At 42.4% G+C, this 14,229-nt stretch overlaps 1 protein-coding gene across 1 annotated transcript; it reads left to right on the top strand.

The window, feature by feature from the left end:
- The first annotated feature begins 9,881 nt into the window (after positions 1 to 9,881).
- LOC147619684 (uncharacterized) lies at positions 9,882 to 12,889 on the top strand. The gene is made up of 2 exons (XM_086773592.1): positions 9,882 to 10,415; positions 12,387 to 12,889. Exons 1-2 carry the CDS (start codon positions 10,124 to 10,126, stop codon positions 12,818 to 12,820), a joined length of 726 nt encoding a protein of 241 aa, XP_086629718.1. The 5' UTR covers positions 9,882 to 10,123; the 3' UTR covers positions 12,821 to 12,889.
- The last annotated feature ends 1,340 nt before the right edge of the window (positions 12,890 to 14,229 follow it).

The following is a 14,229-nucleotide window of genomic DNA, read 5'->3' as shown; positions in this document are numbered from 1 at the left end:
TCTACTGATGAGAGAATCAAGGGTACAATGAGTGAATATAGGGGTGTGGAAAGATTCTAGGAAAAGGTACCCCAGATGTAGGGGAGGTGGCACAAATCAAGGAGAAATCAGTGGGATTAGATGCTTGGCATCTTGTGGATGTAAAACCTATAAATTGAGGCATTGGCCTAATGAGAAATTGCTGGTTTTTGAGTATCCATGCCTACATTATCCTATTAGATTAATTACTCACTAATCTCATCTTAATCATCATCTAATCACGTGCTAATCATGTTGATCATCCTTGCATTTGATCCACCATAGCTCACCACTCTTTCTTGCATTTCAACTGATTGGCCATAGGGGTGTCCTCACGAGTTTTTCCATATGGTGAAGGGAGAAGAAAATGATTACAAGGCCTATGACCTGGTGGCCAAATGGGTCTCCTTACAAGGTCTATGACCGAGTGGCCATAGGGATCTGCTTATAGGGCCTATGAGTGGTGTTCAGTGCATAAAGGCCTTCTTCCATGTCTAAGGCAATGGAGTCATGTGTGCTCTTGATTATGCAATGCAAGAAACATCTAGCACTCTCGCTAAGTAGGGGATGGGATAGCTAACTAACAATTATTTCCTAAATTGTATGCAAGGATGGGATTCACGGGCGGTGATAGAGTGAACATGTATGATTGGTTGGTAGATTGGTTGGTAGTCCCGACTGCCCTACTGCACTGGTGTGCTTATTGGGGAAGGCAATGTATTAGTTGTTGTGGTTGAGTTGTGTGTGGAGGAGAAGGATGCAATCCTTCTCTTCCCAACAATGGATGCATCGGCAGTCTAGGATGCTATTCAGAGTATTTTCAAATGGAGTATTGGGTCATTACAACACGTGCATGTGATGCAACAAGATGGGACTCATATGCCAAAAGAAAATGCAACAAATGAAATGTATTCTGTATAGTTTAATGGGTTGAGATATTGACAGGCTTGGAAGGACAAGAAAGTTCAATTATTACGGGATGAGGGCAAAACCAAAAAGATTAGAGAGGGAGTCATCATGTATGTGTATCCCCATGATTCAGTAAACTTTGATACGTTGGGTGATGATAACATAGGTATTGGTATTGAGAAAACATTTGAGGGTGAGGTTAGTACAGCCATGGATGATATTTGCAGCATCGGTCTTATCAGTTGGCCTATCAAAAGAATCACAACAATGGATGGACACGCTTTGTTACAGTATGAGGACTTGTATAAAACAAATGAAACATATGACATGCATATTGAACATGTTGTCTTAGCAGAGCCACTCTCAAGGAAACAAAAGTATTGCTTTCTAAAGAGAAAGCCAAAGACATCAATAGTTCCATCAAAGAAAAGCAAACAAATGTCGTTGGAATCAGTGTGCAATTGGTTTCATCCATAGATTGGAATCAATGTGCAATTGGTTTCATCCATAGATTGTTGTGGAAATAGTTGTTGTCAACATGTAAAACGTGACAATATTCAAGCTTTGTGCAAGGAGTTTTGGGGTCAAAGCTTGCAAAAGAGAACAAACTATGTGTATGACACACTCCTTGTTGCTTGGTGCCAAAACCCAGCATCCACAAAGAAGGACTATGTGTTTTCTTTAAATGGTGAGGAGGTGTGTTGCAGAGCCCGGTATTAAATGCACGGCATTTTAAAAACATTATTTTATCGCTACCATGAAAAGTTTGAGAGTGGTGTTCGTCGCACAGTGCATGGCAATATGGGTGTTATACGAAAAGGGCGAGAGCATATAGAAATGGGAAGGGAAATCATACAGAGTTTTGTAGAGACTAACTCAGAGAGAATGCGGCATAAGAGTAGAACAATGGAAGATGGCACAAGGGAGACCTTGCTTGTGATACCAACAAATACATACAAACAGGTTGACATTTTACATGATATCAACAAAACACTTGAGAGGTTGAATTACAAGCCAATGTCTAGCACTACCTTTAACAGGATTCGGAATATAGAGTTTAAACATGTGACTTTGTCAAAAACAAGCGAGTTCTCCAAGTGCAGTGTTTGCAGTAGAATTAAGTCTCAATTGGAATCAACAAAGGACGAGGACATGATCGAGCAGTTAAAGGAAGATTGAAGAGTTCACATGATACAACAATAAAGTTGTAGAAATATCTACTACACATGGCGTAAGTTCTCACAGATGCAATGCGCTAAATATTTGTGCATTATTCATGATAAAATGGACCAGAAGAAGACAACAATACCTAGATTGTGTGTGAAATCAAAAGAGTATGATAGTGCATATCAGCTATAAGTATCATGGACATGGTCATGGGATGTATGGACATTTCTCCTTAAATGGTTTGTGGCCCTCAAACCCCAATGCCACAATTGGTTCACTTGCATTATGCTTACAAAATTTGGAAAGGAATGAAGCACATGACCTTGGAGATCTATGCAATGATGGTATGCCAAGTAGCAACATCACATTATTCAAAGAATTGAACTCAAGAAAGACTCTAGACCACCATTACAAAATGAGAGGCATGAGTGACTTGGTCGTTTCTACAGCTAAAAGGTCACTATTAACTATTGAAGGAGGTAATGGGGTAACTTCAGGTGTTCAGCCCTTAGAATTCGACCTCATCAAGATGTTACTAAAGGTTCTCAACTCCAACAATCATCTACTGAGCCTATTTCAAATGCCCAACCCATCCTACATTTTGCACATTGTGAGAGAATCTTCTTCTACAACTCCAACAATTACATTTTGCACATCGCGAGAGAATCTTCTGCTTACAATTGGATGATTGTGCAACAGAAAATAAGAATCGTTATTTGTTTTTTATGCGTATATAGTGATATTTCAATTATGATTTGCCACAAATTGGAAGAGATACGCTAAATGTGATTACATAAATATCTCAATGTAAGAAAAAGAAAAAGTAAAGTGAGACCTTGAGTACACCACATTGAAAACTTAAGAAAAGTAAAAATTACAAAGGAAGACATGATTTATTATGATTGCATTTATACATCAAGCCTTGTCTTTTTTGAGGAGGAAGGTAGCTCTTCAACAGTGGGGGCCAGCGAGCTCTTCTACTATAGTGGGGGGAGGGGATCTTCTGTAGTAGTTGGTTGAGGGAGCGCTCTTGAAACAGGTTGCCGGAAACAGACAACCTCTTTTTTTCCATAGGGGGAGGCCATTTACCCAACAAATTGACTTTATCAACGTTAGTATAATTAATGAAAGGACGCTAGCGCCTCCCTTTGAGATTCCCTCCAGCCCACAGGTTCCCCTATGACTACCATGTTACAACTTCACCCCAGTCTCACTGACCCAATCGTGATATGTGCCAAGAAGACCACCAATACCAAAATGGGCCACACTCAACTAGGCATGGAACACTTTAGTAATGGGTGATCTCTGGGAAGCATCATGGGATCCTTCAGCCCACAAGCCAGTGCATAGGCTAAATAATAATTACTTCTTAAAAAAAGGTATCCGGGGCCCTGTCCAAAGGTCTGCAGAGCAAATTCCTTATCCAAAAGAAAAGCTTTGTCTGCGTTCCACCTCATTGGATATCCCCCTAGACACCTTAAAAGAACCTTCAATACATTAAGCACAAAAGTAACGTTCTCCTTCGAGAACCTTGAATGGTAGACCAGCACACCTGGGGATATCTGAGGGACTTCAGGTAATTGCCCAGCGAGGAGTCATTTCCTAGTCCTGCCGCATGACGAGCTTTAGAGGCACGAAGGATAAATGGATTCAACTCCACATACAACTAGAAGATAAAATTTTAGAAATGATTAGAACTTGCCAAACTTAATCGCTCGCTATAAATCAATCGAGCAACTAGTAATGCGTACCTTCTGATTTTCATCTTCAACAACAATGTCTGGTTTCCATAGATTGACACTTGTGTTTTCAACCGCGTAACTCACCGCGTTGCAGCATCTACTCCCATACAAGAAATGTTTAGCCTCTCTTGGATAGGCCTAATAGCAGCATCTCCATCCATAGATTTTTAAAATGTTCAATGCCGAGTTTGTTCTTGTAGATGTGCTGAGGTCCCCTGATTTTGAGCTTGCTACTCAGCACCTTGAGTTCACAAATGTTACTTCTACTGGGACAAGTGGAGTTTGAAGGTGTTCCATTCGTTCATGCCCTTGACCTGAAGTAGACAAAGAAAGTTGTACGAAAGCCTAGACGCCTTCTTATTAGCAGGTTGTCGTCCAGTGCTCTTCGTGGAGCGAAAATGCCCACTCCACAAAAGAAAATGCAGCTTTGTTCACTTTTATGAGGAATTCATCATCTACCTCCATCTGCAAACTGGATGAGACATCCGAGGATTCGCCTGGACCTCAAGGTAAAGGGGGTCTTCTCTAAGATGGAGCTCAGGAAGCTCTGGAAATAGAGGATGATATTGATTGGGAGGAGGAGATGAGGGAGGCCAAGAATGTTGACATCCAGGTTCTTCACTCTATGACACCATCATTCTTGTCGAGTAGGACACACGCCAACATGCGGACGAGGATGTCGGGGATGTGCCCTTGTCAATTTTACCCTTGTTTTCAATTGAAGGCAGGCATTATGTCCTCTTGTCTGAAAGCTCTATTCGATTTGCGTGGCAGGACTATTGCCTTGCCATTTTTGCTCAGCAACTCGACGAAGATGAATGGTTTGTCCATTATGGAGACGACAAATACCTCCAAACAGATAGAAATCCCGAGGAGAGGAAAGGGAGTTCTTATCTGTGGGCAGATACACTTTGTCAAATGTTTCAAGATATAGCTGCTTAACGAGTCCACTCTGCCATCCGAAGACGAAAAGTCAAATAGCCTGACTTCAGGTGTCTCAGCAACACTTTTATCTTCCTCCTCCACAACTACGAAATTGCTAGGGCCAATCTATATTCGTCCAAAAACCAACAGAAGCAAGCAAGCCGTCAATGAGTACCAAAGTTGAACAATGTGAAGAATTTATCGGCAAACAGCGATAGAACAAAAACGACCATAATAACGCGAAGGGAGCGAGTCGTACAACACGATGATTTGATGTCCCTCATCCTTAGGTTGGTGGCATTCTAATGTATCTTTTCGCTTGTGTGGTCCATTGTAATTTTCTCCAATTTCATGTTCGGCTTGTGTTTTCAGCCTCATCATTTCAAGACTACCAGAAAATCACCAGTCGTCGGTGTACATGATGAATTCTTTGGTCTCAGTGGTCCTTGCATCCGAGGTCACTAGCATGATCGTTATCTGCGAGACTGGTTCTACACCTGCATCATCGATCTGATGTGCAAATCGTGTTCTTTTCATACCATGAGGAGTAAGTTAACACCATTTTAGATAATTTGGGAAAATCCCACAACTTTGGGACCAATTTCGAGGTCTCCTTACCCCTTTTTCCCATTAAATTTGGGAAATTTTCATATGATTTGGAAAATTTTTTAATTAACTTATAAAGTTGTGTGTAGGATTTGTGACTTGGATGGTCACTTTGTAGGCAAAGAGAGAGCTTCTCATGAAATTGATGGTGTTAAGAAACACCTTTTTTTGTTGTTCTAGAGAGTCGATGTTGATTCAGGTGGTGTTGACAAACACCTCATACAATGATGTCCTTTGGTAAAAGTTGATAAATCCCTAGCATCCATATATGATCCATTGTACCTACGTATTGTTATAAAAGCAACATCTAAGAATAGCACACAACAATACTCCAATTCAAATAAGAAAACAAAGGTCATATGGAGTGTACAAACAATTAGATAAAAAACTATATGACCATGTGGTCATAAGCCTTACCATTCACCCCACTTGAAAGTAGAAATAAGAGCATATGGGAAAATACAAAATAAATTGGGAATTCTCTAGAATAAAGTGAGCCAACACATATCATAGGAGAAACACAAGTAATCTAGTTTTCAAATGCTACCAATAAGCTAGCATGCGCTTTCTCCACTGCATTGGTTGGGATTTTAACTATTTATGGAATTCTTTTGCCCCTTGGAATCCATGACCAAACCACAGCATCAACAAACTCCCATTGCTTTGGGTCTGCTAAGTTGCAGCACCAATTCTTTTCCTAACAACCTTCATATAGTTCGGCTATTGTAGGATTTTTCCTCCTATGTTTTGGTGCCCAATATTGAATGAAAACTTTCTTGTAGTTAGGGGATGAGCTATCTAGCTCAACATTTGACTCTGCAACTCCTAGCCATATTGGGTACCCAGGATCACCTGGCCTCACAAGAACAAAGTCACCTTTTTGCACATCAATGTGTGGTTTAAAAACATCCTTTGGCCTCCCACTTAGAGGACCACAATTGTGGTCATTACACTCCTCGTATCCTTGGAACTCATCTAGCTCTTCTTCTATCTGTTGCATATGGTGGGTTCTACAGTCTTTGGCCAAAACCCTCTGTAATTCCCAACACACTTGTTGGTTGGCTTCTGTAGCTCAACAACTATATTCTTCCAGTATGAAATAACCGGTTTAATATATTGTGTGTAATGTTGCTTCCTTTCCCTTCTTATGTGACCACTTTTGGTAGCCCTTGATCCCTTGAACCATCGTTCGACTGCCCCTCACATAATCAGGGCAACTTGATGGTAGCATTGGTTTCCCTTCATTGTCTCTCTTCCACAACTCAATTCCTCCTTCTTTTGGCATCCAATCGAGTGATTTTGTGTGGACTTTGTACTGCATTACCAGAATTTCCTCTTGCATAAAAAAAACAAAATTGTAGGGGTTTTGAGTGTCCCACTAGATTGTCTTGCCCATTGCATATGTACCAGTCAACAAAGACTTTGAAGTCTGGAACTTGTGTTAGCAAAAACAGTGCCGGTGATGAGCTTTCACATTGCCTAAATGTATCCATTAGATGTGGAAAAGTGAATGTCATACCAATTCACAACTTCTCTAAAAGCCTGCTAAACAATGCATCTATGTCCTCATGTGCATGACCCACCATCAAGAAACCCAACTGTACTGTTTTGAAAACCCCTCCAGCAACTAGAAAGGGATCTGTGGTTTGAGATCACATTGCACCTCCTGGAAAAGTTTTGCTCAATAGCTTTCACTTATCGCTGCACTTGGTAACTCCCACTTTGGACTTGTAAATTCGGGGAGAGGAGCCTTACTCAATGTGTCAAAAGCTGTCGTTCCAGTATGAATTTGGAAATAGTGATCGTAAAAGAATATACCTACCTCAGCCAATGATCTTGGAGAGTGACCTTTGTATTGTTGCTCTCCAATATATGCATGTAGAACATCAAGGATGCCAATTATTGATTCCATTGGTTGCCATTCAATATATGTTTAAGGATATACATTTAAAAAAATAATCAAACAATCTGATAAAAAAAGCTGTGTTGAGTTTAAAATGAAGCTGTAATGAATTAGAAACTTACAATTTGGTATATGTTGTGGAAGATCGTGTGGCCAACCATCCAGCCTTAACTTGTTATGGAAATACACATGTTGGACAAGCACCTCTTTGATACTTGATTTATTGCTTCTGTGTCTGAATCCTTGGATTCTTCCTTTCTAGCATGATATAAAATTGTTTGCTGATGATCCTCTTTGCTTTCTCTTCCATGAGTGACGGTTGTAGCAAAATCTAACTCCCCTTCGAAACCATCAAAGGATTCCATGCGTTTTGTGCATCTAGCGTGTTATGAATCATAATAGATTGGATTTGTGAAGATGGCCTCCTGGGGCGCATCAACATTTCAGTCGGAGGGTTGTTTGCTGTGGTGAGGATGAGAGAGCAAAAAATTGAGAAATCAACGAGATAGTATGTTGTCCGCAAGGAGAGTGTGAGAAATTGGGTGTGTTCCCAAATGTATGCAATGGGTGGTAAAGGCAAATTTATTGCTTCAAACTTTAATGTTGACATCATCTGATATACGAGAGGAAAAAGAAGAGAGAGAATGCCATTTTTTCTCTTTTTTTAGAGCAACAAATTCTATCTATTTCAAAAAATTTACGCTTTTTTGAAGAATTTCTACGTTACATAGCCTTCGTGCTCTCATTGGTTGGGCACCTATTTTTCATTTCTCTAAAAGGCCCAGTAATGAGTCTTGTTTTCCCCTAATGGATCACTAACTGGCGGGGAAGCCCTCAGATAAAGCCCTGTTAAACATGTGAACCAGTAAAGGGGCTAGCGTGTCCCTAGCATGGGAGAAATGCTCGGTGAGGAGTCCATCATGATCATGTGCTCTCCCAGTCTGTGCATCCTGTCAATAACATATCTCACCATGCTCAGGTGAGGAGTCCATCATGATCCTGTGCTCTCCCAGTCTGCATCCTGTCAATAACATATCTCACCATGCTCGGTGAGGAGTCCATCATGATCCTGTGCTCTCCTAGTCTGCATTCTGTCAATAACATATCTCACCATGCTCAGGTGAAAGAAGGAGGAGTGTGGGGGACAAGGTTTGAGTGGATGGGGGAGAGGTGGCTACTCGGGGGCATGGTAGAGAGAGGTGGCATAGGTGCGCCAGGTGCCGGGTGAAGTAATCAGTGTCGGTGTAGCAACAGGCGATGATCCTAGAAGATCCTCCAAGCCTCCTTACAGAACCTTCCAAGAAATAGCTGGTATAGCTCTTGCTCAAGCCTTGCTAGGTAGGCTCTCTTCTTTCTCCGTGTGTGAGATGTCAAAAGATCACTCGCGTGCCTGCTAGTGAGTGGTGGATCCTAGCGCCATCTCCCGATGATGTAGACAGGCTCGGGGATCATGACATTCCTCGTCGTACCAGCTATTCTATGGGACAGTCCCTCTTGGTGATGTAGGGGTGGCTCTGGAGGAGTGTGGGAAGGCGACTGCAGCGGACGTATGGAGGGTGGTCGAGAGGTCGAAGAGGATGCGGTAGACATGATCAGAATAGATGAAAGAGGTCTCTCTGGTGAAGTGTAGAGAGAGAGAGAGAGAGAGAGAGAGAGAGAGAGAAGAAGAAGAAGAAGAAGAAGAGGAAGAGGAAAAGAAAATTATATTAACATCTACGGAAGGCCAAAATGACCTATGAGACGAAATACAAAAGATGAGGACCTTAAGCTAAATTTATGGGCCACAACTTCAAAAAAAAGTCATGCTAATCATCTAATAAAGCTACGATGCCACAAATGTTTCAGCTATTAGATATTTTTACTAAGAAAGGACTAGAGAAATGGCAAGGTTATTCACACAAAAACTTATCATATGCGATTGATACTTTTCATGAAAGAATTATATTGTAAGTTCTCGGGAATAATCGACGCGCTAGAAAATGTTGATGTGGGGTAATTGGCTACCTCAAAGTGACATATTCATTAATTAGTGCCCGCAAAGCGGGCACTAATTAATGAATATACTAAGGTTCAAACCTTAGCACCTTATTGTTGCTCCTTGCTCTGAGTGAATACCTTGGGCACGTGAGAGAGACACCTTCCTTTGAGCGAATACGCTGGGCGCGCGAGAGACAGGTTGCTCTGAGCAAATACACTGGGCACATGATATGCCGCGAGAGAGAGAGAGAGAGAGAGAGCTCTCCATGATGTGCCATGCACGAGACAAAGGAAGAAAGAGCCGCGCGAGAGAGATGGACACGCTCATAAAAATGAAAAAAAAAACCTACGAAAGCCACAGAGAGGCAGTGAAGCTACGAATTCTCTGGAGAAATCCACCAAGATCCCATGGCCTTTCAAAAAATTAATTAATAGTATGGTAAGTTTTTTTTAAAAAAGTAAACCTCAAAGGTTCGAGGCTTGAGTAAACCTCAAAGGTTCGAGGCTTGTCACTAATTAATTAATAGGTGACAAAGAATTTTGGTGCCATATTGAGGAGAATTTGTGATGGATCATAAGGTCATTTTGGAGTGGTATAAAAAATGCCCATCTTGGTCATGTAATATGTGAAGGGATAGAACACGAGAACCCATGGGAGGAGCCTTCATTTGCGATCACTTGTAAGGAAAGCTTTTGCATCGTGGGGGTGCTTTTGGAAGTGACCCACATAACCTTTGCGTGCCCTGTGCAACAGCAATCGAGTGTATGGCGATGGTGGAAAATCATGCAACCATATTTTACAAATCGAAGTGGAGCGCCCACCTAACTCAGAAGCAGTGCCGAGCCCAAAGAGAAGCAGATCAGCTGAAGCTGCAAAATGATCAACCTCTTGTTGTGTGTGGTTTCGTTGGAGGCTGGAGCCGCCCTGCTACTGATGCTGCAAATGCCTGCCATTTTGCATAGCCCCCTCTTGTGGGCGATCCAGCTTTTCAATACAGGAGGCCGCTTGTCAGCTCTCCCCAAGACCTTTGCAGGGACCATGGTGCTTATCCTGGCCCCCACCCTCTACAACATCTTCACAGTCCACAGGCGAATAGCTAAGCTGGGTTCACCTACACCTGCAGATCACTTCATGCTACGAACCTACATTCTGGAGGTTTCTCTTATAGGTAAGCGATCTCCCCCGCTCTCTCTCCCCCTCCCCACCCCTCTCTCACACACACAGAGGCACATGCACACGCACAAAGCATGAACATTTTCCGTATGAGCATGAATTTAGTGTTTGCACAGATCACAATAGCTTTAGACCATGCCAAGTGCACAATGGAGTGACAGGCAAGCTCATTGGAGTTAGACTTTTGAACTGATTGGAGGCATGATTGAGGATGTCCCGGGACAATTCAACCCGGTTGCAGATGCTCTTAGCAAAAAAAGGGGCTGTTTCATTCATTTCCACAATGTACTCCACTCGTACACCTTGAGGGGCATGGTCTTCACAACATGTAGCACATAAATGCGGAATTGAAAGAATTTAGTACCATTCAGATGAATGCTGGGAATGGGCATTTGCACACATGGCAGGGCTGAACCAAGTATGGACAATGTGGACACAGACTTTGAGCATCCAAATGTGTAGATCAAGGTGCCCATATGATGGCGAAACAGGCCACCTAGTGCCACATATGAAAATGCACACTAGAAGTGTGGCTCCCATCAATGTTTTTTGAACAAGATGAAGTTGGAACACATTGGAACCGATTTCTGTAGCAAGAGTGTTCGATATCTTCTTGACCCAATTCGTGACTGCCTCATCATCCATCTTTCCTGTGAACTTGGGAGGTTTGAGGAGCTTCAATCGGGATGGGTCCTCATATTGCGTGTGAGATGAGTCCAGGATCCCTGCAGTACCTCCGTGATGAACTGAGGATGGAGAAGAAGATCGGGAAGTTGGTGGAGAGGGATCCGACGATGGGGCCACATCATCCATCTTTCCAGTGAACTTGGGAGGTTTCAGGAGCTATGGCTCCTCATGTAGCAAGTGAGACGAGTCCACGATCCCTGAAGTACCCCTGTGATGAACTGGCAATGGAGAAGAAGATCGGGAAGTTGGTGGAGAGGGATCCGTCGATGGGCCCACTTGTGGCACCCATCCAAATGCCAACTATGGGACAAAGGGCAACTCCCATGGCGGCTCCTACACTGATCCGAGTGTCTTCCCAAGACCAGGAACGGCGTTGGTAATGTTGCTCACAGTGATGCCCAGAAGGGTCGTAGGAGTGCTTGTGCTGATCCACCACCTGTTTGGGCCCATCCTCCACATTACGAGAGAGGCGGACAGCCGTGGAGTTGAAAACTGGAGCACCTTGGGCTGCAGCCAAGGCTGCCACCTAGTGGTTACTGAAGCGGGCTGCCAGCATATCAGCCAAGACTGCCATTTGCTTCTCCATAGCCATGATGAAGAATGCTGAAAAAGCAAAGGGAACTCCCCAAAAAACTTCCCTGGACCCTAACTATTCTCTCCAGATGAAAACCTTCAATGTCCCAGAAGAAGGTTAATTTAACACCCTCAGTTGATGATTTGATATTGGCACCTTCAATCAGAATTTTGTGGAACTAGTTGCCGAGGATGTGTGAGAGCACTATAACACGATACCTAATTCAGAGAAGGAACTTAGAGGCAAAAGGGTAACCAATAATGTAGCTCAATTCTAGTGCCACCGTTCTTTTTGTCCTTTCTTTAGAAACACACCTTCCAATAAGATTAGCAGCAGCTTTAGGGACAAGCTGGTGAAAATGACATGCAAAAGCAGTACTTTTTTGTAAAATCACAAACTGAAAAATCACTTGGTTTCAAGAGGGTAGAGAACAATCAGACGGCGCTTGAAATGGATATGCTAGACTAATAATCATGTAGAGATTACTTGCTTTTTAGATTTGGGGACTGGACTGGTAATGGGTTTCAATGGAAGGGTGGGGTTCCTTTTCAGCACACAAAAAAGGGGAAAGCTCCTTGAGGTAGCCTTTACATGATACTGATGTAATTAAATGGCTTCATGTAATCACTATTCTGTGGAATATCGCCAGACTTTGAACATACACTAATGTTTAAATTGATTTGGTTTGATTGCATATATGTGCAGGCTTCTCTCTTTTTCTTGCTATGGTTATGAGCCAAATGCATTCTCAACTATGCGAGATTGGATCCCTCAGGTCAAAATTGGAGACACTGAAGAAGCAAGCAGCAGATGCAGAGGAAGAGTACCTGCATTTGAAGTGTGAGCAAATCTATCCCTTGGGAAAAGAAAAGGAAAGTGCCCACCATCAAGAGATCATGTTATTGAAAAGCACAGTTATAAATCTGAAGAAGCAAATAGAGGATTTGCAGATGGAGTCCCAACAGAAAGATAAGGAAGCAACAGCTGCAGAGGCAAATGCAAGAGCTCTTCAGAAGCAATCAGAAGGCTTTTTGTTGGAGTACGATCGACTGCTGGAAGACAACCAAAATCTACGCAGCCAACTAGCTTCGGTTGATCGCAGGCTCACTCACTCTAGCAGCACCAAGAAAAGGTCATGAAAAATGTTAAAAAGTCACTTGATATTGATGCTTTTTAATCTAGATTTGAGTGTGTTATTCATGCTTAAATGTGGTCCTTTTTGTTAGCTTTAAGATGGGATTTAGCTTTAACTAGGATGCAAGACATGTTTACACAACTACTGTTTGGGAACTGCCATCCCTTGTATGGAGCTAGTTTTTGCATGTTTGTCTTTTTCACTTTACTAGTGAAGGACTATAGAGCTTACAACACCACCCCCCCTTAACCTTGTATGGGGCACCTCTAACTGCAATGTTGTATCAACATTGTTTTAAACTTTAGTACACTATGTATCCCACAAGCTCATCTAATTTGTAGATTGAAACATGAAGAAGCTCTCTCTATGTACAGCCCATGAACCATAGTGCAGGAGATGCCCTCAGTAAGTGTGTGTGTGTGTTACAAGGAAGCAAGTTTTCGTATTGCAAACGACCATCACATAGTTACATCAATCATGACAACATTTTGTATTTCTTAGAGCAATAGAAACTAAGACAAATATTCTACATTTTCTTATTGGATGTTTAAAACATTGATAGCATGTTCTTATTTTTTCCTACGAAGCGTGCTATTGTGTGTGGGATGATTCTTATTGTTGGGGCGGTGAGGCTTGTCGTTGAGGGAGTGCTTGCTCTTCGGGACGCTCTTGGATTGGTTGCTCTTCCGGAAGCTCTTGGGGTAGTTGCTCTTCCGGAAGCTCTTGGGGTGGTTGCTCTTCTGGAATTGAAGCTTGTTGTCGTTGCGGGGTTAAAGCTTCCAAATTGACGTCTTCAGATTCATCAAATTCTGGAAGCTCGACAACAAACCTGCCGACTTGTGTTCGGGGGTACTGCCTGGCAGTGGTCCTAGTCGAGGCCGTGGTGGAGGGGGCACAAACGCAACAGGGATATTAGGTGGCCTGCTATGAATGTTGACAATAATATGCTCAATGGCCTCTTCCCTGAACAGCCCTAAATCCACATCGGAGTATTCTGATAATCGTGGATTTTACAAAAAACCAAAAACATAGACATGTGCCGTCAAAGAATGTGGAAGGACAGTAAGATATCATTAAAAAAAAGAAGCATGCCTACATTTTCTACGGGCAATGAGAGAACTAAGTGTAGCAGCAACTTTGCATTGTAGCACACCCTCCAACCGCAACTATGGCCATCCCGTTGCTGCGGGACTCTGCATCTCACAGTCCTTGTGTGTTCTGGATTATGGCCTTGAGAGCAGTTATTAGCTTTCTGACCGATTTGCATGAAACAATACTGTTGTCAATACTAAAAGTTCTCTAACTACTTCTCTCTCTCTCTCTCTCTCTCTCTCTCCAACTCGTTACGATATATAAATAATGAATGTGTGGACTTACTATCTCACGGTGTCATGGAATTCTTCACCTGAATTG

The sequence above is a fragment of the Cibotium barometz genome, chromosome 33, assembly GCF_041138505.1.
Source record: "Cibotium barometz isolate CiBa-2024 chromosome 33, ASM4113850v1, whole genome shotgun sequence".
Classification (NCBI taxonomy): Eukaryota; Viridiplantae; Streptophyta; class Polypodiopsida; order Cyatheales; family Cibotiaceae; genus Cibotium; species Cibotium barometz.
Note: the sequence above shows the minus strand (reverse complement) of the source record. Positions and strands in the feature narration are given on the sequence as shown.

Bases quoted from the DNA above. Each gene is read 5' to 3' on its own strand.
- LOC147619684 (XM_086773592.1), top strand. From the start codon at position 10,124: ATGATCAACCTCTTGTTGTGTGTGGTTTCGTTGGAGGCTGGAGCCGCC. The intron at 10,416-12,386 runs GTAAGCGATCTC...ATATATGTGCAG, and splicing joins TCTGGAGGTTTCTCTTATAG to GCTTCTCTCTTTTTCTTGCT.